We start from the raw sequence: 27,162 nt of genomic DNA, 5'->3' as shown, positions 1-27,162 counted from the left end.
TCTGCAACCTACACCACAGCTCACGGCAACACCGGATCGTTAACCCACTGAGCAAGGGCAGGGACCGAACCCGCAACCTCATGGTTCCTAGTCGGATTCGTTAACCGCTGCGCCACGACGGGAACTCCAGGTTTTTTTTATTATTGAGTTTTGAGAGGCTTTTTATTGGGGGGGGGGGGTTCCTGCACTTGTGGCATGCGCAAGTTCCCAGGCCAGGGATTGAACCCATGCCACAATAATGACAACACTGGATCCTTAACCCACTAGGCCATCAGGGACCTCAGAGTTCTTTATATATTCTGGATACAAGTCCTTTATCAGATACATGCTTTGCAAATATTTTCTTTCAGTCTGCATTTGTCTTATTCTCTTAATGGTGCCTTTTGAAAAAACAAGTTATTTGTTTTGCTGAAGTCCACTTTACTGATTTGTTTTTTTATGGATTATGCTTTTGGTGTGATTTTAGAAAACTTTACCTAAGCTCAGATCATAAAGATTTTCTCCATTGTTTTCTTTATAAATTTTTTTGGTTTTAGGTGATACATTTACACCTATAATTTGTCTTGAAATAATTTTTGTGTGTGGTATATAAAAGTTAATTATTTTTTTTTTTTTGGTAAATGGGTATTCACTACTTCTAGCACCATTTATTGAGAAGATTATCTCTTATTTTTTGCACCTTTGCCAAAAATCAGTTGTTTCTGTATAATACATCCTGAAATTGGGTTAATACTTCAACTTTGTTAGCCCTCAAGTTTGTTCTTTTTTGAAGCTGGCTTTTCTGTCATTTGCATGTAAAGATTAGAACAAAATTGTCAATTTCTACAAAATAAAAAGCCTTGTAGGATTTTGATTGGGATGGCTTTGAATTTATAGATAAACTTACTGCTTATTTAGGTCTTCAGTTTCTCTCAGCAGTGTTTTGTAGTTTTCCTTGTACATGTTTTTCACATGTTTTGTCAGATTTATTCCTAAGAATTTAACATTTTTTTTATTCCATTGTAAAAAATGTTGTGTTCAAAACTTACTCTCCAATTAGGTCTTGTCCAATAAGCATGTGGCTCCTGATCATCTGTTGCAAATCTGCCAGCGCATCGGTCCCATGTTGGATAAAGAAATTCCACCCAGTATTTCAAGAGTCACTTCTTTACTTGGTGCAGGAAGGCAGTCTTTGCTACGTACAGCAAAAGGTACCTTAATTTGAAGAAGTGTTCTGCTTTGTATTACTAGCTTAATAATTATAATTGTGAAGTAATGTAAGCATTGTGGAAGAAAGGTGATATGTAACTAAAAACCATGCTGTGGACTATAAAATTCTCTGCATTTAGCATAGACATTGAATTTTATTATATCAGTGTTTAATGGGTCCTTCTGCATTTAAAAAAATGATAAAGGTATAGATGTTAAGCTCAAAAGCTTGAATTTATTCTGAGATGTGTTTGAGGTTTTATCAATGTGAGTTCTTAATTTTTTCATTTTGTAGCTCACTTATAACTTCATTGAATGTAATTGTATGTGTCTAATAAACTCTTTAAATGCTAGAAGTATTTTATTTGATATTTAGATTATGCAAGCCCTTTGTTATAAGGGGAAGTGATTTTCTAAATTTGGTAGCAGTTTGAAAACAAGCACCAAAAATGTACAATTGCATGGTTCTTTTTCACCAATTTGATTTTTTTGCTAAATTATATGGTAGCAAAATGTTTGGAATTGCTGTTCTTTTTCTGTTAGCTTGGTATAAATCACTTAGACTAAGTATATGTATGTGATACGATCTATGTATACACCGTGGCTTAACTGCTAATGGGCAAGAACGTTGGCTCTTCTGATCCTGAGCATACGTCAAGTTCCTCCCTCATGATTATTTTTAAGATCTCTTGCTGATGTGATGCTGCCTCTTAGATGCACCACCAGTATAAAGCTTGACTGAGAAAGAACAACCCTCCCTCTTGGTTCCATGCCAGACTGGTTTCTCAGCTTTAGTTGTTTCTTAGTGCTCTATGGTCATGCCACACTGTGGCTTGAATCAGGAAACTGTTCATATTCTTCCTTTTTCTGTGTCCCTATTCACCTTGTAATATTCTATTTTAGGTTGTTATGTAGTAGTTGCCTGGGTAGCCTGTTTTCCTCTGTTTTCTTTGTGTCAAGCTCAATGTCGTTTTGTGATGAGCACTGCTTTAGAACTGGCAGACCTTAGAAGAGACTTCAGCAAGCTGTCCTAGGGTAGGGGCCATATTTCTTTGTTTTGTACTAGTGACATGAGAGGATGCCTTGTAACTGCTCTTTGATAATGGTAGTGGTAACGAACTCATTCGTGTAAAACATGATATGCCTGTTAGTTTGGGGCACCCGAGGCTCAGTAGAGGTTTATGTGATGCCTTTTTCCCCTTCCTCTTTGTGTCGTGAAGAAGCTAATATCTAGCACAGCAGAGTCAGTGTTCTGCTGCTGTCTCCTGTAGAGGGGTAGACATGTTCTCTGAGCATACCTGGTAGGGCTGGTGGGGCTTTAGAATTAGTGTCGAGACTCACAAATCCTCCCCGTGCTCTTGTGATCCTAAAACAAGAGGAAAGCCATTTACTTTTGTCAGTACTTTCTGAGAGACTAAAGTCATGGTAACATTGGCCAACATGAATCTTAAAACTCAATAGCATTTAAGTATGTTAATTAAGTCAAAGATTTTCATATAAATACAAAAATTAAATTTTTCCTTACAAAAATTTCCATTTCTGGAAAGTTGGATCAGTCCTGAGTAAGACTATATCATTAATAATTATATAATTCAGTAAAAACAAAAACTTTACTTGGCATCGAGTGGGACTTGGAGTCAAAAGATCTGGTTTTATGGTCCATTTTGACCAGTCCTCTGCAGTGGATCTCTTTAAAGGTCCTGGAACCTTTGAGCCTCAGTTACCTCACTTGTAAATTGGTGATAATACCTACCTCACAGGGTTGTTGTGAGGATTCAATGAGATAATGTATGTGGAAAGCACTTTGTAAATTGTAAAGTGCTACACAAATGTTAGTTGTTGTTGTTGTATCTGAGATGTCTTAAATTTTTTTTTTTCCTTCAGAAATAGTCTAATAAACCTCTAGGGCTTTTCTGTTAAAGTATATTAGTTGGTAAACCTTTGAATAAACAGTTTATTACAATATACGTAAGTATTCTATAAAATCTTTTTTGGGGTTAACTTTCAAGATTTTATGTGTATCTAAAATTCATTTTAAAGACTGCAGGCACACAGTTTGGAAGGGCTCTGCCTTTGCTGCTCTTCATAGAGGAAGACCTCCTGAAATGCCGGTGAATTATGGCTCCCCACCAAATCTTGGTAAGTGAGGTTGGCTTTTCAGATACTCAAAACCATTTTTTAAATTTCTTGACCAACTTTGTAACTGCTGTATTAACAAAAAATTTTTTAAAAAGTTAATAAAAAGAGGAAGTTCCGGAGTTCCCGTCATGGCTCAGTGGTTAACGAATCTGACTAGGAACCATGAGGTTGCGGGTTCGATCCCTGGCCTTGCTCAGTGGGTTAACGATCTGGCATTGCCATGAGCTGTGGTGTAGGTTGCAGACGTGGCTCGGATCCCGTGTGGCTGTGGCTCTGGTGTAGGCCGGTGGCTACAGCTCCGATTCGACCCCTAGCCTGTGAACCTCCATATGCCTCAGGAGCGGCCCAAGAAATGATAAAAAAAAAAAAGAGGAAGTTCCCATTGTGGTTCAACAGTAGGGAACCTGACTAGTACCCATGAGGATGCAGGTTTGATCTCTGGCCTTGCTCAGTGGGTCGGGATCCAGTGTTGCTGTGAGCTGTGGTGTAGGGAGCAGACATGGCTCGGATCTTGAGTTGCTGTGGCTGTGGTGTAGGTCGGCAGCTGTAGCTCTGATTTGACTCCTAGCCTGGGAACCTGCATATGCTGTGGATGCAGCCCTAAAAAGAAAAGAAAAAAAAGTAACTGCTGTATTAAAACTTGAAATACTGGTAATGTTGTTTCAAATTTGTTATTTTCCTAAAACTTACTAAAAGTAATAAAAATTAATGGAAAACAATCTTATTTTAAAAAGTCAGTTTTAGTGCTTTTAGTGGAACAGAATTGGGAAGAAACTCTTTCTTTAGGATTTCTCAAACATTGATTTTTGTAACCCTCTAGAAATTGTTTTGGAATTTTTCTTAGCTTTTTACATATTGACTCCGCCTTAACCATTTTTATTGTTTTTCTTTCCTAGTGGAGATCCATCGAGGAAAACAACTTACAGGGTGTTCCACTTTTAGCACAGCCTTTCCAGGAACTATGTATCAGCATATAAAAATGCACAGAAGGATTCTTGGACATCTATCTGCTGTTTACTGTGTAGCATTTGATAGGACAGGACATAGAATCTTTACAGTGAGTTAACATTTTAAATTCAGTTTGGTATCATTTGGAGCACTTTAGTGTGCATCAAAATTATCTAGGACATCTTAAGATGTAGGTTCTATGTTTCTCATTCTCAGGAATTTTGAAATCAGTAGGTTTGGTGGGGAGCCCATGAATTTGCATTTTTTAAGTATTCCAAGTGATTCAGATGCAGATAATCAGCCCTGATGTGTTGTTTGTGAGACTGATTTAGAGGAGTGGTTCTTAGAGTGATCATCAAAGATGCTTAAAAAATTCGAGAGCCTAGTATTTCCCTTTCAGCCCATTCTGTACCTGCTGAATTAGGTTACATAGTGTATTAACCAACCCCCCCACTGCAGAAAATCCAAATCTCTATGGGTGGTTCATGTTCACATTGATTACTCATGATCTAGGAAACTTGATTGACTGCTTTAATACTGAAGGATTATTTTATAATTGTTGTAAACTCTTATCTAAATATTTTAACCGAATTAAATATGGACTTTAATTTACCATTTTAATGCTTTAGGGGAAAATTGGGATAGTTGAAATTTAAATTTCATTTTTCAGATGTTGAGATTCAGAGTAGTCAGTCACATATTTACTGAAAGGATGGATGCTGGCTGGTACTATAAACTTGAGACTTTTGTTTAGTTATTTAAAATGAGGGTGCTAGTCCCATTATTTTTTGTTCTTGGAATTGCCACTTATTCACCTTGTGGAACATAGGTCTATCCTAACACTCAACAAATTATTTAGTTTGATAAGAGCTGATGTGACATTTAACCATTGTTAATTGAAATAAGTGAGCCATGAAATTTTAGTTGGACTTTTTACATGGCAGAGGACTTTGGGAAATGGTATTTATAGTGGATCTGTGTCATAAAAATGAAAACTCAAAGTAACTATTATTAGGTTTGAAGAAAAAACTATTATAAATGTTTTTGGCTGTGAGAGTCATAATTTACAGAGTTGGAAAGAGGGGAGGATTATAGACACTTAATTTGAGTGACAAGTAAATAGTATTCTTTTACGTAATATAAAAGATGTGCTGTGTTAACATCTACTTTTTGGGTGTATTTTTTCCTTAGGGATCAGATGATTGTTTAGTGAAGATTTGGTCAACACACAATGGCCGCCTGTTATCCACACTAAGAGGTCATTCTGCAGAAATTTCAGATATGGCAGTAAACTATGAGAATACAATGATTGCAGCAGGGAGCTGTGATAAAATAATTAGAGTGTGGTGCTTGAGAACTTGCGCTCCAGTTGCCGTGCTTCAAGGACACACGGGGTCAATTACGTCTTTACAGGTAAACTAGCTTTGGTGTACATATTTTGTGTATGACCTCTTTTTCTTTTAAAATTCTTTTTCTTTGAGAAATAGTAAAATGCTTAGTAATTATATGATCTATCTTAAAAATAGAATTCTTGCTCCATGAGTCTTGGAAGGGTGATGTAATAAATATCTAATATAGTTAAGAGCTTTACTTGAAAGCTTGATGGATGACGTACTGCTTGCTTTAGGTTTATGGTTGCACTGAATGACTGTCAGTTATACAGCAGTGATAGGTTAATGATTTTGCTGCCTTATTTATTTATTTATTGTTGACATGCTCATGGCTCGTGGAAGTTCCCAGGCCAGGGATCGAACCTGTGCCATTGCAGTGCCAACTCTGGATCCTAAACCCGCTAGACCACCAGGGAGCTCCTGATTTTTTTACTTTAAAAAAACTTGTGGATTTTGTTAAGTTGATTCAATTTGATGAAATCTATGAATTTTTTTCTTTATTGTGGGAGTTAATTTTGAGCCATATATAAGTTGACAGAATTGTATGATGAACCCTATGTGCCTATCAACCCATGGCCAGTTCTTTTTCAGCCATTTTACCTTGTACCTAAAGCAAACCCTAGATTTCATATCATTTCTTCTGTAAATATTTCAGTATATCTTTCTAAAAGACAAGCAGTATTTTATTAAAAACACAACCAAAACATTATCATTACACTTGTTGATGTTACAGTTTCTAATTGTTTCATAAATTGCATTATTTTATTTAGTTTCAATTAGGAATCAGACAAAGCCTATACCTTGTAATTGATTGCTATAGATTAAAAGAATCTTAAAACAAATTGTGCCCCCTTGTCCAATTTCTTTCCTTCCTGCCTTCCTGCCTTATGTCTTTATGGGCAGCCTATGGAAGTTCCCAGCCTATGGGGCAAATCAGAGCTGCAGCTGCAGGCCTACACCATAGGCACAGCAACACAGGATCCAAGCTGCATCTGTGATCTACACCATGGCTCACAGCAACACTGGATCCTTAACCCACTGAGTGAGGCCAGGGATTGAACCTGCATCCTTATGGTTACTAGCTGGGTTCCTTACCGTTGAGCCACAAGGAGAACTCCCAGATTTCTTTTTAAAAAGTCTCTTGTACTTTGTGGAAGGAATTGGGCTACTTATCTATAGAGTTTCCACAGTTGGGTACCATTTGCCTCCTGGTGAAGTAGGTGAACAGTTTTCATTTGTATTTCTTGTAAGTTGGTTGTTGGATCCAGGGTAGTAGTTTTATTTAATGTGCATGAGAATCACTTGGAGGCCTTGTTTAAAACACAGATTGTGGGAGTTCCCTTTGTGGCTCTACAGTATCTGTGAGGATGTGGGTTCCATCTCTGGCCTCTCTCAGTGGGTTAAGGATCTGGTGTGGCCGCCGAGCTGTGGGGTAGGTCACAGACGTCCCATGGACCTGGAGTGGCTGTGGCTGCGGTGTAGTCTGACAGCTCCAGCGCTGATTCAGCCCCTAGCCTGAGGACTTCCGCATGCTGCAAATGTGACCCTAAAACCAACAGAACAAAACAAAACAACCCCCCCATACAGACTGCCCACTGCCAGAGATTTTGTTGGATTCATAGTGTTGGAAGTTGGACCTGAGAGTTTGTATTTATAACAAGTTCCCAGGTGCTGCTACTGCTGCTCCTCCGGGAACCACACTTCAGCTTCATTGCCCATTGTGGGGCTCGGTTGCCTTGAGGGATACGCTTTTCCAGATGTAAAGTGTATGGTGGTCTCTGTGTAGTCACCCTAGATCCCTTCGTGCTGAGAATGGTGCTATTCAGTCATTTTTTTTTGAAAATTACATTTTGTTAGGAGAAGATGATTTATAAGGTCTTTTGAGACATTTGGTGCCTCTGATTTGAGTTTGGCTAAAGCAAGGTGAATGATTTTATTTTCACATGTGAATTTATCTGACGTAAGTGGTCTATGAATTTGGTGTGAAGTTCTATGATAAAAGTGATTTTTTCATCAGCTCATATGGTCAGTAATCTTAAAGAGTAGAAACTGCAGCCTTAGGTTTGAATGATGACAGCTACAGCTGGGACTGTTTTACTTTGAAAATTTAAGCGGTTTTTGACTTGCCTGTTTACTTTTAGGCGAGGAGTACATTGTCCTCCAGAGGGCTTGATACTTTGAAAATTTACTCAAATCCTAGCTCTCTTCCACAGATTTTTGTTGTTGTTGTTTGACATGAACTTGTAGGCAATAGAGCAGAAATAAGAACATTTATAATATTTTGTGAGGGTGTCTTAAAACCATTGTGGGAGTTTTTAGTGCGAAAGCAGAGCTCTGGTCTTCACTAAAACCCATTCTTTAGTAGTGAGGGGGCCCATATTTATCACCTACTCAATATATCAAAAAAATCTTGCGTGGTAGTAAGTTTTTATACACCAGGAGGCTTTTCTGTACTTGCTAGTGGTTTCTCTGAAGTTAAGAGTCAAATCATGATTTTAGTTTTTTTTTTTTTTGATTTTAGTTATTAATCTTTTTCATGTTCTTTGCCCCATTGTTACTAGCATATATATAAACCACCTTAAATTTTCATTAAGGTTTTCTTTTTATTAAAAAAGATGTATAAGTAATATTGTTTGCAGAAAAATTAGACACTAGTTAACAGCAAATTAAAACTTCCATAATCATACCACCTAGAAATGTAATCATTTCCAGTATTTTAACCACACACCTTTCACAAGGATAGCATTATACAGTGTCACTTAATATAATTTATATTCTCAAAAATGTTACTATCAGACTAGCTGGGTTACAGCCAGAGGTGGAACCTTTTGTCTGTTTAAGAGTATCAAGTGAATGTCCTTCAGGAGTGAGAGACATAATGCATAGCTGGTGACTGGAAAAGCTAGATGAAAGAGAAAAAGAATTTGAAGTGCTAATGTATTGAGTAATTATGGAGCCAGGATATGGTAGGTAAGGGTGGCCCAGAGAAGGAAACCTTGAATTTAAAAGCATTTTCCAGTTTTGCAGGAGGTGGCTGAGAAGCTTAGCCGAAATTTTGACAGAGTTGTAGGATTGGGACAGCTGTATCTGGGAAATATCTATGTATAGTAAGTTCAGCTCCTTTAAAGAAATGGAGTTTCAGCAGAGAACTAGAAATTAGTAAAAAGGAAATTCAAGATTTGAAATATGTAACAATTTAATAATTCAGTGGATGGTTTTAACAGCAGATTAGATTGAACTGAAGAAATCAAAGAGAAATTTAATGCGTGAAAATGAGGTCAGAAGAAAATATAAATATAAATAGATGCAAACAGAGGGAAGAGTTTGGTATATACTGAAAGAAATGAAGAGATAGAAAATGCTGAAAAGTTTCCATATTTATGTACATACATATATAGCATATGTGGGATTGACATTCCTGATGGAGAGGAGCAACTGAACTGATAATGGCTGAGAATTTTGCGAAATATACTGAAGAAATAAAGCCACAGACAGAAGAAACACTAAGGATCCTGGGCAGAATAAATTCAGAAAACTACAACTATTGAACATCCCAGTAAAAGTTAAAACCTGGAATTCCCTTTGTGGTTCAGTGGTAACGAGCCCGACTAGTATCCATGAGGACATGAGTTTGATCCCTGGCCTTGCTTGGTAGTTTAAGGATCCTGTGTTGCTGTGGCTGTGGTGTAGGCCAGCAGCTGTAGCTCTGATTCTCCCCCTAGCCTGGGAACTTCCATATGCGGCACATGCGACCCTAAAAAGCAAAAAAAAAAAAGGAAAAAACAGTTTTAAAACCATTGACAGATAAATTCTATAGTAACCAGAGGGAAAAATAAAGGAAGGAATAAGACTGATGGCTTGCTTCCCAGTAGAAGCAACGGAAGTTGAACAGTACAATACAGACTTGACTTGGACGACGCATTGGAATATAGCATGTTATATTTGCATCATTTCAGTCGTAAATGGATTGTTTATGATATAAGTATGGTCCACATGCTGACCCTTAAACTAAGTTCTTAACAAATTTGAAAATAGTGAAAAAATCCTACGACTATTCTCTGACGGTAATGCTGTTAAGCCAGAAACTACCAACAGCCAGAAATAATAGACTAATCCTCACTTTTTTAAGGGAAGCAGTACACTTTGACGTACCCCATCCCATGCATTAAAGAAGAAATCCCAATAAGAGAACATTTTGAACTGATTAATAATGAAAATACTATAAATTATAATTTGTAGGATGTAGAATTTGGTAGCCAGCCACCAGGATGCTGCCCGGGGACTCTGGCCGCCTCATGCTCATGCCCTCGGATCGTCTCCGTGTTGAATAGTGTTGGCTCGTGTGACTTGTAGGAGACCGGGACAGTGATGTGGGGTGACTTCCATTGCTAGAAAGATGAGAAGACAATGGAGGTCATAGTCTTACTCTCTCGAGTAAATGGAAGCTTCTGTCTCACTCTCTTGATTCGCTTATCTTGAGGCATACCTGCTGTTGACAGGGCCCTCAAATGGCCCTGTGGCGAGGTCTTATTGGCAGGTCTTATTATTGAAGTCTCCTACCATAGCCACGAGTTGGCCTTTATGGAAACAAGGTCCTCCATCCCCAGTTAAGCCCAGGCTGACATCATGACTTCAGCTTCATGAGACCCCTGAGCCAGGAGTGTGGAGAAGAGGGAACCCTCCTGCACTGTTGGTGGGAATGTAAGCTGGTACAACCACCATGGAGAACAGTATGCAGGTACCTTAGAAATCTATACCTAGAACTACCGTATGACCCAGCAACCCCACTCTTGGGCATATATCCAGCCAAAGCATTCCTTGAAAAAGGTGTATATGGAGTTCTGGGGCCAGTGATCAGATCCAAGCCGTAGTTGTGGCCTATGGCCATGTTGGCTCCTTAACCCACTGTGCGGGGCAGGGGATTAAACCTTCGTCTCAGTGCTGCAGAGACACTGCTGATCTCATTGCACCACAGTGGAAACTCCTAAATTAATTAATACGTTAATAGCAAAATAGAGGATCAATATGTGTACATTAAAGACTTCTTATTTTGCCACTGAACAAGTTGTAAAAGTAGAGGTTATTCTGTCCTCAGGCATATGTTATACACTAGTTAGTTACTCAAAAAGTGTACAGTTCAAGAAAACTATTTTGACTTTGGAAGTAGACATGTGAGATGGCAGTACAGAATCAGAGAGCCAAAAGGACTTAGAGAAATTGTATATCTGGTTTTTTTGGTTTTTTTTGGGTTTTTTTGCTTTTTAGGGCTGTACCCGCAGCATATGGAGGTTCCTAGACTAGAGGTCACATTGGAGCTGTAGCTGCCAGCTTACACCACAGCCACAGCAATGCCAGATCCGAGCCATGTCTGCAACGGGTACCATAGCTCACTGTAATGCCAGATCCTTGACCCACTGGGTGAGGCCAGGGATCAGACCTGCAACCTCATCATTGCTCGTTGGATTTGTTTCTCCTGCGCCACAGCGGGAACTCTGAGAAACTGTTTCTTACTGTTTCCTTTTTACAGAAATGCATGTTATAGTCATTGATGAGTAGCTTTGAGGGTGGCTAATAAAACATGGCTGTATGTAAGTGATACTGTATTTGAGGAAGTGTCGCTAGTTAGAAACAGTAAAAGAAGGCTTCAGAAGTTTAAAATACCTGTTGGGTAATAAAAAAAGTCTCTTAAAGCTCAAAGGTAAGAGTATATACTGGTGAATTCTATTAAAACATTAGAGCTGCTTGGAGCTTTGTGAAACTAATCAATGGTAGGACCCACATCCTCAAACCAGAACTTTCCTGTGAACCATCAGTAACCAGTTGGCAAATATAATGAAAAAGAACATAATTCACAGTAGCAGCAAAAGCCTTTATGTAGGAGTAAACTTACCAAGAAATAGGAAAGGTGTTAGAAATAAAAAGGCACTGTATTATCATTTGAAATCCCTCTTGTTTGTTTTAATGGAACTTGGCATGTTTTCAAGTTCATTTAGAAAGAGGAAAATAAGTCCAAATAGCAAAAAAAAAACAAAACCAAAAAACCTTTAAAAAACAAACCTTCAGCTTTTTGCCATTTTAGGTATTTATTTTTTGTGTGTGTTTCTATTTTTTTATTATTTAAAAAATTTTTTAATGATTTTTTTTTCCATTATAGCTGGCTTTACAGTATTCTCTCAATTTTTACTGTACAGCAAGGTGATCCAGTCACACATACATATGTACATTCTTTTCTCTCACACTCTGATGCTTTGTCATAAGTGACTAGATAAAGAGTTCCCAGTGCTATACAGCAGGATCTCGTTGCTTATCCACTCTAAAGGCAATAGTTTACATCTATTAACCCCAAATTCCCAGTCCATCCCACTCCCCTCGCCCCTCCCTTGGCAACCAGAAGTCTGTTCTCCAAGTCCATGATTTTCTTTTCTGTGGAAAGGTTCATTTATATTAGATCCCAGATATAAGTGATATATGGTATTTGTCTTTCTCTTTCTGACTTACTTTACTTAGTATGAGGGTCTCTTGTTCCATCCATGTTGCTGCAAATGGCATTATTTTGTTCTTTTTTATGGCTGAGTAGTAGTCCATTGTGTATATATACCACATCTTCTTAATCCAGTCGTCCATCCGATGAACATTTAGGTTGTTTCCATGTCTTGGCTGTTGTGAATAGTGCTACAGTGAGTGAACATGCAGGTACCTGTGTCTTTTTCAAGGAAAGTTTTGTCTGGATGTACGCCCAAGAGTGGGATTGCTGGGTCATAGAGTAGTTCTAGGTATAGATTTCTAAGGTACCTGCATACTGTTCTCCATGGTGGTTGTACCAGCTTACATTCCCACCAACAGTGCAGGAGGGTTCCCTTTTCTCCACACCCCCTCCAGCATTTGTTATTTGTGAACTTATTAATGACGGCCATTCTGACTGATGTGAGGTGGTATCTCATGGTCGCTTTGATTTGCATTTCTCTTAATAATCAGAGATGTTGAGCATTTTTCCATGTGCTTGTTGGCCATCTGTATGTCTTCCTTGGAGAAATGTCTCTTCAGGTTTTTTGCCCATTTTTCCATTCGGTTGTTGGCTTTTTTGCTGTTGAGTTGTATAAGTTGTTTGTATATTTTAGAGCTTAAGCCCATTTTAGGTATTTAAAAAATACTTTAATAGGTCTTACAGAGAAAACAATGTAGTGTCAATCCAGGGCTAGACAAAGATCAGTGAGATAAAATAGAGAGCAGTAAACCACTTGTGTATCTGTCATATTAAGACACCACTGTTAGAACTAAATACAATTCTTAAAGTACTCTGCAGGGCTACAAATTTTACCTTGTTTTAATTTTAATAAGAATATCTAATTGTTAATGTAACTTCAGTTATTACATTTAATGGGATATTCTCTAAAATTCAGTCCATATTCTGGAATATTTTTACCTTAGATGTAAATAATCCCTTTTAAAAAACTTTCATGTATTCAGAGAGAAGGAGCTTGGAAGAGGCCTCTTTGAAGAAGTCAAATATTGTCTCTTTTACAAAGTGTATATATAGTCTTGGGGAAAAGCATGAAACAGATAATGAACCTTATCTGTATCTCTCCGGCATGTTGTAATGATAAATAAGCATGTAAATCATCCAGAAAAACAAAATCATGCTTCCCAGCTCTTGCTTTTCTCTTGATGGCAAGACTGGTCTTCCTTTGCTTAAGCTCCTGTCTTGAATGTCACTTAGAGTCAGCACATAGGTGTTGCTTCTTCATGGCGTTTCTCCTCATTCTGGGAGAACGAGGGAGGTGCTCCCCTCCAGCTAAGGTTCTTCGATTAATTGGATTGGTTTTAGTTCTTTATCTTACCTGTTTCTTTTCAGTCAGTATTGTATATTGCAATCAGACAAATCTTTGGGTTGCCTTCAGGTGTTTTACTTGAGAATTACGGTTAACCTCCTAACTTCTTGTTATTGCGTCCAGATTCTCTGTTTTACCCATTTCCCTACCAAAAAGTGAACATACAGGGGTTTTTGTTACTGTCACATATCACATTCCCTCTCACTTTTCTATTTTCATTCATATTATTCCTTTGTCTGTTTGATTTTCTTGTTTTCCCTCTCTGTCTTAAAATTTTAAGCTGCATTGGATTTTTCTGAACCAAATTCCTCTTTCTTTTTTCTAACTTCTTTGTGTAGCACGATTGGTACTTTAAAATACAAATATTGGCTGTATTCCGAAGTTACAGTTTAATTCTCATGTTGTCTTATAGAACTTCTATGGTTTTGTTATGTAAATATTTAAAATGTTGATCCACTTGGAATTTATTGTGATTTGTAGTCTGAAGAATGGATCTAGTTTTTTCCCTAGATTGTCTCACAGTTTTTCCTTTATCATTTATGCAGTGATTCCCCCCCCCCCCCCCCCCCGCCGTGACTGAGATGACACCTTAAAGTCTTATGTATTAGGGTCCATTTTGGACTTCATATTTTTTTCTGTTGGTTATTCTTTCAATGTGTACCTCCTATGCTCTGGTTTTAATGATTGAGGCCTTGCGATGGGTTTCGTATTGATAGGATTGGATCTCTATCTTCGTAAAAGTTTTTCTGACTATTTTAAGTAGTTTTGAAAATAATCTTTTATTGAGATCCCATTACATTTATAAATTAGAGATAGACTTTCTTTTTTTATAGGTTATGCCTTTTCATTGCAACAGGGTCACCTGTATTTTGGATTTCTTGTGTTTAAAGTGTCAGTTGAAGTTAGCTTTGAAAAATGATTAAACTGTGACTTCGATTAAACTGTGACTTTGGTAGCAGCTCAGGAAACTGAATTGTACATGTTAATTGCTTTTTAGTTTAGCCCAATGGCCAAAGGCTCTCAGAGATACATGGTCTCTACTGGTGCTGATGGGACAGTTTGTTTTTGGCAGTGGGATTTAGAATCCCTGAAATTCAGGTAAGTGCCTTTAATCATGTAATAAGTTTTCTTTTTTTAGTGGTATTATAATTCAGTTCAGTGAAATGAAATCTGATTATTGAGAGAAATTCTGTATTGTGGTTGCCTTTTTACTTGTGAACTTAATTTTTATTACATACAGCATATTGCCATATTGACTACTGTTTATACTGTACTATTTAGACAGTTGGCTATCTTAAAAAAGCATAGCCATTCTATCTCAGCATATTTTTTTTGTCTTTTTGCCTTTTCTAGGGCCACTCCCGCGGCATATGGAGGTTCCCAGGCTAGGGGTCTAATTGGAGCTGTAGCCGCCGGCCTACGCCAGAGACACAGCAACGCGGGATCCGAGCCGCATCTGCAACCTACACCACAGCTCACGGCAACGCCGGATCGTTAACCCACTGAGCAAGGGAAGGGATCGAACCCGCAACCTCATGGTTCCTAGTCAGATTCGTTAACCACTGCGCAATAATGGGAACTCCGATCTCAGCATATTTTTTGAAAAGGAGAGTAATAGTATGTATTTGAAACATTTTGAAAAATGTTAGGAATGTATAATTAGACACAGAGTCAAGACATTTAGGCAGGATCATTTAAGGTCAGACCTGGATTATAGACTTGTTCTGTCCAGTATGGTACGTACCACTGGCCGCAGTCTCTGTATAGAGCACTTCAGATGTGGAGTGCAGTTGAGGAATTGAATTATTAATTTAAAATTTAAAACCGGTGCAATTCAGTTATTACAAAATTTTTCAGCATATTTCAAACAACTTGAGTATATGAATTTAGTTTTTCAACTATAAGTTTTATGAAATCTGAGTCCAGATCAAGTACTTTTGGTGAAATTTTTTGCAGTTGAGAGGTATTATGTGTCCAGTATGCTCTGAAAGATTTAATATAAAAGAACCTAAAGTTCTCTTTAAAATTTTATTAATATTGATGTGATGTTTTGGATATATTGGCTTAAATGAAGTAAAAAATAATTTTATCTTTTTATTTATAGTGTGGCTACAAAAAAACCTAGTTTTACCTTTTAACTTAATGATATGACTACTAAAAATTTACAGTTACACATGTGGCTCACACTGCCTTTCTGTTGGACGATGCTGTTCCCTGGTGGTTCTGTAGCCTGTTCAGTGGCCACTTAGACTATCTGAAGTTTTGTTGCCTCAGTTACTGAACTGGAGTTAGTATTTTGCTCTGTGTACCAACATCTGTATAATCTGGGGATTGGATAATCCTTTAAAATCCATCTGCCTGTAACATATTTGGTACGCTATGAGGTACTATAGAAATAAGATTATAGTATTTAAATATGCTAGATTAAAACCGGTATCTAAACTGTGGTAATGTGCTAAACTAATGTATTTTAAAACAACATTTTCTTCTTTTAAAGTTCACGTCCCCTGAAGTTCACTGAAAAGCCTAGACCAGGCGTTCAAATGCTTTGTTCCTCTTTTAGTGTCGGTAAGATGACTTTAGTGGTTTTTTTCCCTTAGTTTTATTTTAGCATTTATTGAATGATCACATTATTGTTAAGAGCCTTTGTCACATAGGTGGTAAATGATATGTTGATTTCATTAGATTTAATCTGGTGTGTTAATTAGCCATTTTCTTGTCTTTACTCCCCCATTGAGCACCTTTCTCTGATTTCTCATAGTAATCAGAGCCGTGATAGGAGAGAGAGCTGCCAAAAAGGAGGCTTATGGTGTTGTGTCCGTGTGTGCACTTCCTGTGCCATGTGCCCCTTGTGGCTGATGAACTGAGATTGTGATTTTCTTTTAACCAAACTCCTTTTTTGGGTAGTTTAAATTTGTTTTCCATACATCTTGTGAAATTATTCCCTGTTTTTTTTGTACAGTGAACTTGTGTGCTAACCTTTGTTTTTTTTTTTTTTTTTTTTTTTTTTTTGTCTTTTTGCTATTTATTTGGGCAGCTCCCGCGGCATATGGAGGTTCCCAGGCTAGGGGTCGAATCGGAGCTGTAGCCACTGGCCTACGCCAGAGCCACAGCAATGCAGGATCCGAGCCGCGTCTGTAACCTACACCATGGCAACGCTGGATCGTTAACCCACTGAGCAGGGGCAGGGACCGAACCCGCAACCTCATGGTTCCTAGTCGGATTTGTTAACCACTGCGCCACGATGGGAACTCCTAACCTTTGTTTTTAGAAGACGAAAGATTTTTACCCCATAGAAGTCTGTGAAAACTTCAACAAGTAAACTTTATATTCCACAGCTAGGTTTAGGGTTATAAATGCTTTTTCAGAGTGGCAACATCTTTTTTTTTTTAAGTACAAACCACTGTTTTTAATAAGTTTTGGTATTAGCATAACAATTGGACAGAAATAATTGGAACCCAAGGCCATAAAGTATTAGTATTTTTTCTTTTCCATTATAGTTTATTATAAGATATCAAATATAGTTCCCTGTATTATACAGTAAGACCTCGTTTTTATATTTTATATGTAGTAGTTTATATCTGCTGATCCCAGATGCCTGATTTGTCCCTCTCTTCCCTTTCCGCTTTGATAACCATAAGTTTGTTTTCTGTGTCTGAGGGTCTGTTTCTGTTTTGTAAATAAGTTTATTTGTATCACTTTTTAGATTCCACCTGTAAGCAATATATAATATTTGTCTTTTTCGGACTAATTTGGTGTGATACTCTGGTGTGTGCGTGTGGTGTGTTTTGTTATTTTCCAACACCACGAAACGGTTTTCCAACACCAGCTGGTGGTTCTACACTTCAACTCAATTCTGATACTGCCTACCTTAGAGAATCATTTGAGATCCCACCAATTAAGGACTCAGTCCTACAAGACTCCCCACATACCCCAACCTCAGACTGGATTTGTCACCTGCGTTTCTGACTGATGGGTTGTAGATCAGAGGTTTCCATATATCCATCTTGGGTTTGATTAATTTGCTAGAGCCGCTGACAGAAGGAGAAAACTTGACTCACTAGATTGTAGTTTGTTATAAAAGGTAATAGTTTGGAAACAGCCAGATGGGAGAGATACATAGGATGCAGCATGTGGAAAAAGACACTCTCTGGGCTTGCCATTCTCTTCTAATCTCCACATGTTCATCAGCCTGGAAGCTCTCCGAACCCTGTCCTTTTGGGTTTTTATGGAGACTTCCTTACATGGGCACAGTTGATTAATCATTGGATATGTGATTGATTCAGCTCTCTCCCGGCCTTCTCATCACATGGTTGGCTCCCCTGAGAGTCAGCCCCCGCCCATAGATGCTTTCTAAAAATTACCTCATTAACATAAATTCTGGTGTTGAAATGGGTTTTTATACAAATCAAGACACCAATGTCTTTTCACTTAGAAAATTCCAGGGTTGTAGAAGTTCTGCCAAACACAAGGATGAAGACAAATATTTCTTCCTAAAAATCATGTCATCACATTGTGTTTATTAATTTTTTTGGGTCTGTTTTAGGGCTACACCCATGGCATATGGGGGTTCCCTGGCTGGGGTCGAATCGGAGCTGTAATTGCTGGTCTGCGCCACAGCCACAGCCATGCCAGACCCAAGCCGTGTCTGCGACCTACATCACAGCTCATGGCAATGCCGGTTCCTTAACCCACTGAGTGAGGCAAGGGATCGAACTTGCATCCTCATGGAAGTTTCCACTGAGCCGCGATGGGAGTTCCCTGTTGTATTAATTTTTAAGGATCTTTTTATAGTGAGTTAGAAAATGGCACTACTGAGATAAATTTAGTTTTGGCATAGAGATCTTGCTTAATTTAATATAGAAATTTGGTTCTGATATTTGTTACAAACTGGATTTTTAAACCTTACAATTTTTATTTCAGGTGGTATGTTTTTAGCTACAGGTAGTACTGATCATGTAATCAGAATGTATTTTTTGGGTTTTGAAACACCTGAAAAAATCGCAGAACTTGAAAGCCACACTGTAAGTATTCACATTTTGTGTAGATTGTTAATAATATTTCTGTTGGTACATAGTCAGATATTGCTAAGGGAAATTGTTATTGATCTTAATTTTAACTTAAATGTAGGAGGAATTGCATTCGAAGGTGAAGGGTGATACTGACAGCTCGGCACCTTACAGTGCAAATATTCTGCAGTGGTTATTTCAGCTTTAAGTCCAAACTTTTGCTTATAATAATTGGGTTCATGCTAGGCCTTTTTATTTTAACCAACTCATGAAATTAGAATGCCGTTTTATTAATGTGTAGTAAGATAAGTCTCAAGTGTTTTGAAATACTAATCAGTGGTCAGGTCATCTTTTCATAGAGCTTTCTCATAGAACTCCTGTAGGAACGTCTATGAACTTACTTGATTAAATCACTTTAAAAGGAGAAGAAATTTTATTCTTTTTCCACATAATCATCAATGTGAATATGCCTTGTTCTCAGCTATTTAAACCTTTATATTTTGATCACATATCAATTTTTATATTGATGTAATTAATTTTAAATACAAATTTTTTGATTTTGGCTTTTTTTTTTTTTTTCTTTTTTTTTGGCTTTTTAGGACTGCAGCATATGGAAGTTCCCAGGCTAGGAGTTGAATCAGAGCTGCAGCTGCTGGCCTACACCACAGCCATAGCAAAGTGGGATCTGAGCCGCATCTGCGACCTACACCACAGCTCATGGCAACGCCAGATTCCCCGGAGCGAGGCCAGGGCTCAAACCCACATCCTCATTCATGCTCGTCAAGTTCGAGTTGGTTACCTCTGAGCCATGACTGCAGTACTCCTAATTTAATTTTAGAAGCAAGACTTCTTTTTTACCCCATGCGTTTTATCTTTGGCACAAGAGATGTATCTTAGTCTTACCAGATTTGTAGTTAGATTCTTTGTACTTAAACACACAGTACATATTTGGATGGTGTGATTCAGTAGCACAAGTGAAAATAAATCTCTTGCTTTAAACCAAATGTGCTTCTAGCTCTAAACTGAGTGGGCTTTCTTCGTTTGCAGACTCTGTGGATGATTATTTTTGTGTTTGGTTTTTCCCCTCTTTAGGATAAAGTTGATAGTATCCAATTTTGTAACAATGGTGATCGGTAAGTGTGTGTTTGTGTTTTTAGGCACATATACTCTGCTTCCTGTTAGTATAGCTAATGTATCTCTTTGCAGGTATATATCATATTGCAGGTACTTGTTAATAAATGTAATAACTGAAGGAAAAGTGTCTGGGGGCGGGCACAGAGAATGAAATAGAAGTTTTTAGGTTTGTAGTTTCTGCTGCCTTCTCTGACCAGAGTAGTTCTCCTTTAGCTGACTATTGGTTGAATGTTTGATTTATAGGAAAATTGGGTGTAAAGATAATGAAATTCCTTGATTTTTGAGTAGTTAAAAAGAATCTTTTCTAACCAATCACTGTGATACATTCTGCATCACAATCATCACTTAGATTTCATTCTTCTTTGTGGTCTTCATGGTCTTTATCAGGTGCCTTTCCTACAGTGCACTTTTAAACACTCTATTAAATAGATTAATTTATCTTTACACAATGGCCAGATGAATTAATTTGAGTTCAGAGTTAAAATGTTTAGAGTGGCTTTTGCTTTTACTGTTTCTTACATACATATGTATGTAATCTTCCTATTTTAACCCCCCCTCCACATATTTCTTTTACACAAAATTCAGTCTATTTGACAAGCTAATGATTGAGTTTGAAATGAGCTTTACTTAATAAGGCCAGGTAAATCATAACGAACCAGATTTTCCCCATTCATATAGGCCCTAATTCCCTGTCTTTTAGAATTAACACATGTAAATTTACCTGCAATCAAGATAGCTTTATTAAATTTTTTTTGCTTGTGATTTTAACGATAGCTCTTTGTGGCATGTATGTGAGTCGAAGATATTTTTCTTTTATCTTAAGCTTCTTAAGTGGTAGCAGAGATGGAACAGCACGAATTTGGAGATTTGAACAGTTAGAATGGAGAAGCATCTTACTAGATATGGCTACCAGAATCTCAGGGTAAGTTGAGATGTTCTTCCTATAAGTAGGTGTATCATGAGTACTTGGTTGCTCTCTGGTTGGTTGATTTCTTTGTTCAGGGGGTGGCGGCCACCTCTTAGAAGAGCTGCAGTCTAAGTGAATGGCTGCCTCCTGCATGTCTGACATACAGATAATTAAATCTTATATATGCTTACAGTTATATAGGGAAGAACTATTCTTGTTCAAAGCATTGACTTCCTCTTAGGAGTTGCTTTTAAAAACACTTAAAAATTTTTAAGAAAATGTAAAAATAACTCAAGTATATAAAGTGTGGAAATTTTAGAAAATTCTACTTTTCTGAAGATAGTATTTTTGGAATTTATAAAAAATCACTTGTGGAGTTCCTGCTGTGGTGCAGCGGGATTAGTGGCATCTTGTGAGCACTGGGACTTGGGTTCGATCCTTGGCCCAGCACAGTGGGTTGGGGATCTGGTGTTGCCGCATCTGCAGCTCAGATCTGATCTCTGGCCTGGGAACTCCATATGATGTGGGGCAGCCAATGGGGAAAAAGAAAAAAAAGTCACTTGTAGTTAGGTCTGGTGAAAAAAGCAAGCAAATATACTTTATTGTTTAGATTTAAAAAAAATCGGACGCCAGCAGAAACGATTTTTTGCATGCTAGAATTTTGGCTTTGGTAACATGGCATTGAAGGCAGGTTTGTCCAGCTCTCCTCCTCTTCCAGCATCCAGCTCTCAGGTATTTGAGCATCTTTCAGAAAGTTTAGCAGATCCCAGGATAGGTATTACACATTTCAAATACATTGCCTTTTTGTGTTTTTATTTTTTATTTTATTTTATTTTTTTGTCTTTTTGCCATTTCTAGGGCCGCTCTCGTGGCATATGGAGGTTCCTGGGCTAGAGGTCAAATCAGAGCTGTAGCTGCCGGCCTACGCCAGAGCCACAGCAACGTGGGATCTGAGCCGTGTCTGCAACCTACACCACAGCTCACGGCAACGCTGGATCGTTAACCCACGGAGCAAGGGCAGGGATCGAACCCGCAACCTCATGGTTCCTAGTCGGATTCGTTAACCACTGTGCCACGACGGGAACTCCTGTGTTTTTATAATTAGGAGGCAGTACAGGTGGTAGAAAGATAGGTGTTTTGGAGTCAGACATGTGCTTAGATACCACTTAACACTGTTTATAGCTATATTATTTTGAGAACACCATTTAATACTTTTTAATCTCTTTCCTCATCTAAATATTCTTGGCAATTTTAAATCATATGATGAAAATTTCCAGGAGTTCCCTTCATGGCTCAATGGTTAGTGATCTCTACTAGGGTTCATCAGGACCCAGGTTCAATCCCTGGCCTCGCTCAGTGGGTTAAGGGTCCAGTCTTGCCGTGAGCCATGGTATAGGTCACAGATGCGGCTCAGATCCCGAGTTGCTATGGTTCTGGAGTAGGCTGGCGGCTATAGCTCCAATTTGACCGCTAGCCTGGAGACCTCCATATGCTTTGGGTGCAGCCCTAAAAAGACAAAAAAAAAAAAAAAAAAAAAAAATTCCAGCACACTGCCTGGTTTGGAGTAGGCATATCAGTTTTCTTAGCTGTTTTTCTGAGAAATGTTACACATTTTATCTTTTGGAAATCCTCATGTCTGCTTTTATTTTTAATAATTGTAGGGGAAATTAACTCTAACTCTATTATGTCTCTGTTGTCTTGGGTTTCAAAATAAATTTGATATTAATATTTTTGTGGAATGATCTGTGTTAGAGTGTAGAAAGGATACATAATAGAAATCTGATAATCCTTGTTCACAATTACTTAAAAATAGTATATCTGAATATTTAGGAGTATCTTAGTGTGAAAGTGAGTACTCTCAATCCTTGATTAATTGAAATGAAAGAACAGCAGTTGAAAATTTGAAATCATATTCATCTATGAAAAACATTTTTTTTCATATATGAAAAATTATTAGGCAAGATAGGAACATCAGTGTAAAAACTTGAACAAAAGTTTTTTAAATGAGACTGAAAACTCTTTAGTTTTTTTTTTTTTTGTTGCATACTCTTTTCATGGAGAAAACCTTTCCTGTAAGTCCCCTCATGGTGGAAATATTCTTTTCTCATTTAAAGTTTTATCTCCTTCAGATCTTGAAAATCAGTGTTTTTTTATCTGTAAGAATTGATGGATATATCTGTTTCAGTGTTTTAATCTTGGCAGTTCAACTTGATGAAAGGCATTATGTCTGGTAGTTCCTTAAGTGAAGCGTGGAGTCTTAGCCTGTATTCCATTTTGTATCTTAAGTTACACTTCCTCTGATAACTAGAATTTTTTTCTCATTTGTGTTCTATTGTGCTTACATAGATAGCTGTTACATAGCACTCATTCCATATTGTTGTAGCTGTTTCTTTAAAATATATTCATTTTATGTTTATTTTTATTTTTGTTTTTAGGGCCACACCAGCAGCATATGGAAATTCCCAGGCTAGGAGTCAATTCTGAGCTGTAGCTGCCAGCCTATACCACAGCCACAGCAGTCGGGTTCCAAGCTGCGTCTGCGACCTACACCACAGCTCATGGCAACACCGGATCCTTAACCTACTGAACAAGGCCAGGGATTGCACCTGTGTCCTCTTGGATACTAGTCAGATTTGTTTCCGCTGAGCCACGATGGGAACTCCTCATTACATGTGCTCTGATTTTAGAAGCAGCTAGATCTTTCCTCCACCCTCCTGTTGTGTATAGCTGACTGCTATATTTTATACAGAAGCTTTGCATATTGCTTTCATAAAGGCAGCAAAACACCGTATCCAAGACCAGTCTTGCCAAAGGACCCGTAGGAGCATTCTGTAGGGAATATAAAGAGATGAATCTGGTCTCATTTATAGCTCAGCAAGTTGAGAGTCTCTCAGTTTCCTAGACATTGGGATATGAAGGTGAATTACCTTCTTTTTGTCTTCCTGAACTTTTTTGTCATCTTCTCTGGAGACAGAAGCAGTTGAAAGTATTACTGGTAGGGCTTGGGGCCAGGAGGAGGAAAAAATAGAAAAGAGGTAGTGGTGGTTGCTTTCATGAGCAGTGGTGGTATTCTAAAGTCTGCTTTTATCCAGTCTCTAAAACGGTTTCCAAATCATCCCCTCCCAGGGTGTGCCCTTATCTGTGTATAGAGAGTCTCTTGTGGGTCACATGTGATAAACTAACTCCCTGTGGAGTTGATAAGATGTAGACATGAGCTGGATCACTTTAGATAGTTTTGTGTTGATGAAGGATTGTGTATATTGTATAGCCTCCTACACATACAGCATTGCACATTTCGTATTTTTTTTCTTAGAGATTTATCTTTGGAAGAGGAAAAGTTTATGAAACCCAAAGTGACCATGATAGCTTGGAATCAGAATGATAGCATTGTTGTCACAGCTGTGAATGATCATGTCCTCAAAGTGTGGAATTCTTATACCGGACAGCTGCTTCATAACTTATTGGTAGGTAGTTTTTATACAATGTAATGAATGATAAACTTTATTTATATTGTCAAAGGGATAGAAATTTGCATATTAATGTATAAATTAGTCATTAATACATTTTTAAAAGCTCTTAGCGACTGTGACAATACGGGGTTTTAATTTTAAACTTATAACTTGCAAACCCTCCTTAACTATGTGACTTTGTTGAATAAAGGGACATGCTGATGAAGTATTTGTTTTGGAGACACATCCCTTTGATTCCAGAATTATGTTATCTGCAGGACATGATGGCAGCATATTTATATGGGATATCACAAAAGGCACCAAGATGAAACATTATTTTAATATGGTAAGTGGCGTGAGATGTGTCTTCATGCATGTTTGCATTTGATTCAAATATATGGATAATGAAATGTAGCCAGAAACCAGCCTGTGTGTTTTGGCAGTTTATACTTTTGTTTTTTATTTTTATTGTTGCAGTGTTTTTATTTTTAAAATATTTTTTGCATTTTAGTTGGTTTATAGTGTTCTGTCAGTTTTCTACTGTACAGCAGAGTGACCCAGTCACATATACGTGTGTACATTCTTTTTCTGACATATTTTTAGAAATTAGGGTACTACTCAAAACCGATAAATATCTGAGAGCCATACATGTATGAAATTCTCTGTAACTGATTCACATGAGGGGAAGATAAGCTTTGTGTGTATGTGTGAATGTGTCCTATCTATGTTTAAATTGGCAAGATTATGGTAATTAATGCAGCTTTTCACCATTCCAATTTATTAAAATATTTGATAATAAAAATTAAAAAATAATGTAGCTTAGATTCAGTCACTGGCCTGGGAACTTCCATGTGCCATGGATGTGGCCATTAAAAAGTTAAATAGAAAATTAAATAGTATTCAGTAAATCAAACATCATTGTTTTTTTTCAGCCTTTTTTCTTTCTGTATATGAATATTTTATTGTTTATTTATTTTTATTTAGTTATTTTTAGGGCTGAAAATATGGCATATGGAAGTTCCCAGGCTAGGGGTTGAATCAGAGCCAAGCGAGGCCAGTGATTGAACCCACAACCTCATGGTTCCCAGTCGGATTTGTTTCCGCTGCACCACAACAGGAACTCCTCTTAGTTGACATTTTTGCATATAGTTTTGTTCTTTCCATTTTGTGTAAAGAATGTTTTTCCACTTTTTTTTTTTCCTTTTTAGGGCCGCACCTGTAGCATACGGAAGTTCCTGGGCTAGGGGTGGAATCAGAGCTACAGCTGCCGGCCTGTGACACAGCCACAGTAACTAGAGATCTGTGCTCCATCTGTGACCTATAGCACACACACACACTTTTAGGGCCTCAGGTGTGGCATATGGAGGTTCCCAGGCTAGGGGTCGAATCCAAGCCACATCTACCACCTACACCACAGCTCCTGACAATGCCAGATCCTTAACCTACTTAACAAGGCTAGGGATTGAACCTGTGCTGAGCCACGATGGGAACTCTACAGATATATTTTTGACTAAATTCAGCTTTAGAAAAATGTGAGTTACATGCTTAATTTACTATCATGGAGTATTTAAGTGGTTTCTAAAATAGGTGCAGTGGAAATGAATCCTACTAGTATCCATGAGGATGTGGGTGTGATCCCTGGCCTCACTCAGTGGGTTGGGGATTTGGCATTGCCATGAGCTGTGGTGTAGGCTGGCAGCTGTAGCTCTGATTTGACCCCTAGACTGGGAAGTTCCATACGCTGTGGGTATAGCCCTAAAAGGCAAAAAAAAAAAAAAAAAAAAAAAAAAGGCACAGCAGTGATACTTTGTCTTTATACATGGTTATTTATGTAGATCTTTGATTATTTCCTTAGGATAAATTCTGAGGGAAATGTGTGAAGGGACTTGTTAAGACCTTAGGTATATATACACATAAACGTATATGATAGGTTTTATAAAAATTATTCTTCAGTTTATATTGAGGTCCATATCAAAGTATAGTTCATTTTAGAGGTAGTATAGCAGCATATTACAGATGAGTGTTCTCGGACCTTTGATTGAAGACCGTCTTAGTCCATGTATTCCATTTTTTTAACCTTCAGATTTTAATTCTAACATGCTTAGAGCTGACAGTTCCTTAAACAAAGAGTTCAAAGTACAGGGTTTTACTTATTAACATTAAATACACCGAACAGCTCAAATAGCATGACTGAAATACATCATTAGTTATGTCTGTATCTATTTATTAACATTAAATACACTGAAACAACTCAAATAGCATGACTGAAATACATCATTAGCTATTAAACATATCATTAGCTATATATATTAGTTCAAAAAAAATGAACTAAGCCTTTTTCATTTTTTTTTATGGCTTCAAAATTCATAGGTAGTTCTATCTTCTTAAATATCCTTTAAAACTCAATGGGAACATTACATACTAAATTCAGTCTATTAAAACAGAAAACTACATTAATTCAGACTTTAAACAGAATATAAGCTAAATAACTTCTAAGCCAAAGAATAAAAAAGCCTCAAGTGGGCAACATGATCTTATTTCCATTGAGACACCGGAAATTTGCCTTGAATACTGAGTGCTTAACCCTTCCTGCTTGACTGAGTGTCTCCTGATTCTCTAATGCTAGATGAATTACTTAGGGCTGTAAACCACAGACAAAGCACCGTTTCACTAAATGCGCAGTCAGTACTCATGTGACACTTCTAAAGTGTTCCCCAGGTACAGCTTCAGGTTGTATTTTGTCATGAATTATTGTGTAGAGTTCTTCAAACTGTAGGTGAAAACCAGAGGCTGCCTTGCTCTCTGCCTAGATAGGTTTGCCCATTTGGGGAAACGTCCTCAGCAGGTATCCTTAGCAAAGCTTTTGGTGCAGCTCCACATGTACAACAGGAGAGTAGCCGCCACCATCCTCGCCTTGCCAGCCAAGGGCTCTGGTCTCCCCTTCCACCTCTGCTTCATTTGGACTGAAGGTCTCAGACCAGGGCTGTGAGGTGGTGCCAAGGTGCAGGTCAGCCTACTGTGGAGGGGGCTCTTCAGAGGACGCTGTGGCTGAATCTGTGTAATAGGATGGAAAATATTTATCCTTTCTTTTCCTTTTTATGTTACGAAGGAATGCGAATTTGTATACATACATTATTCAGTAGGTCCCTAATATCCCAGTGCTTTAAC

At 37.8% G+C, this 27,162-nt stretch overlaps 1 protein-coding gene across 2 annotated transcripts in view; it reads left to right on the top strand.

Moving 5' to 3' along the window:
- Positions 1-27,162, top strand: part of BRWD1 (bromodomain and WD repeat domain containing 1) — a 120,506-nt gene that overhangs the window by 16,751 nt on the left and 76,593 nt on the right. For both annotated transcript variants that reach the window (XM_021070988.1, XM_021070989.1), the window contains exons 5-15: positions 1,040-1,190; positions 3,229-3,327; positions 4,224-4,384; positions 5,467-5,688; positions 14,493-14,593; positions 15,993-16,063; positions 18,419-18,519; positions 19,597-19,637; positions 20,462-20,560; positions 23,859-24,009; positions 24,206-24,340. In XM_021070988.1, the coding sequence (XP_020926647.1) occupies positions 1,040-1,190; positions 3,229-3,327; positions 4,224-4,384; positions 5,467-5,688; positions 14,493-14,593; positions 15,993-16,063; positions 18,419-18,519; positions 19,597-19,637; positions 20,462-20,560; positions 23,859-24,009; positions 24,206-24,340 (1,332 nt within the window). The remainder of the gene's footprint in view (positions 1-1,039; positions 1,191-3,228; positions 3,328-4,223; positions 4,385-5,466; positions 5,689-14,492; positions 14,594-15,992; positions 16,064-18,418; positions 18,520-19,596; positions 19,638-20,461; positions 20,561-23,858; positions 24,010-24,205; positions 24,341-27,162) is intronic.

The sequence above is a fragment of the Sus scrofa genome, chromosome 13 (genome assembly GCF_000003025.6).
Source record: "Sus scrofa isolate TJ Tabasco breed Duroc chromosome 13, Sscrofa11.1, whole genome shotgun sequence".
NCBI classification, from domain to species: Eukaryota; Metazoa; Chordata; class Mammalia; order Artiodactyla; family Suidae; genus Sus; species Sus scrofa.
Note: the sequence above shows the minus strand (reverse complement) of the source record. Positions and strands in the feature narration are given on the sequence as shown.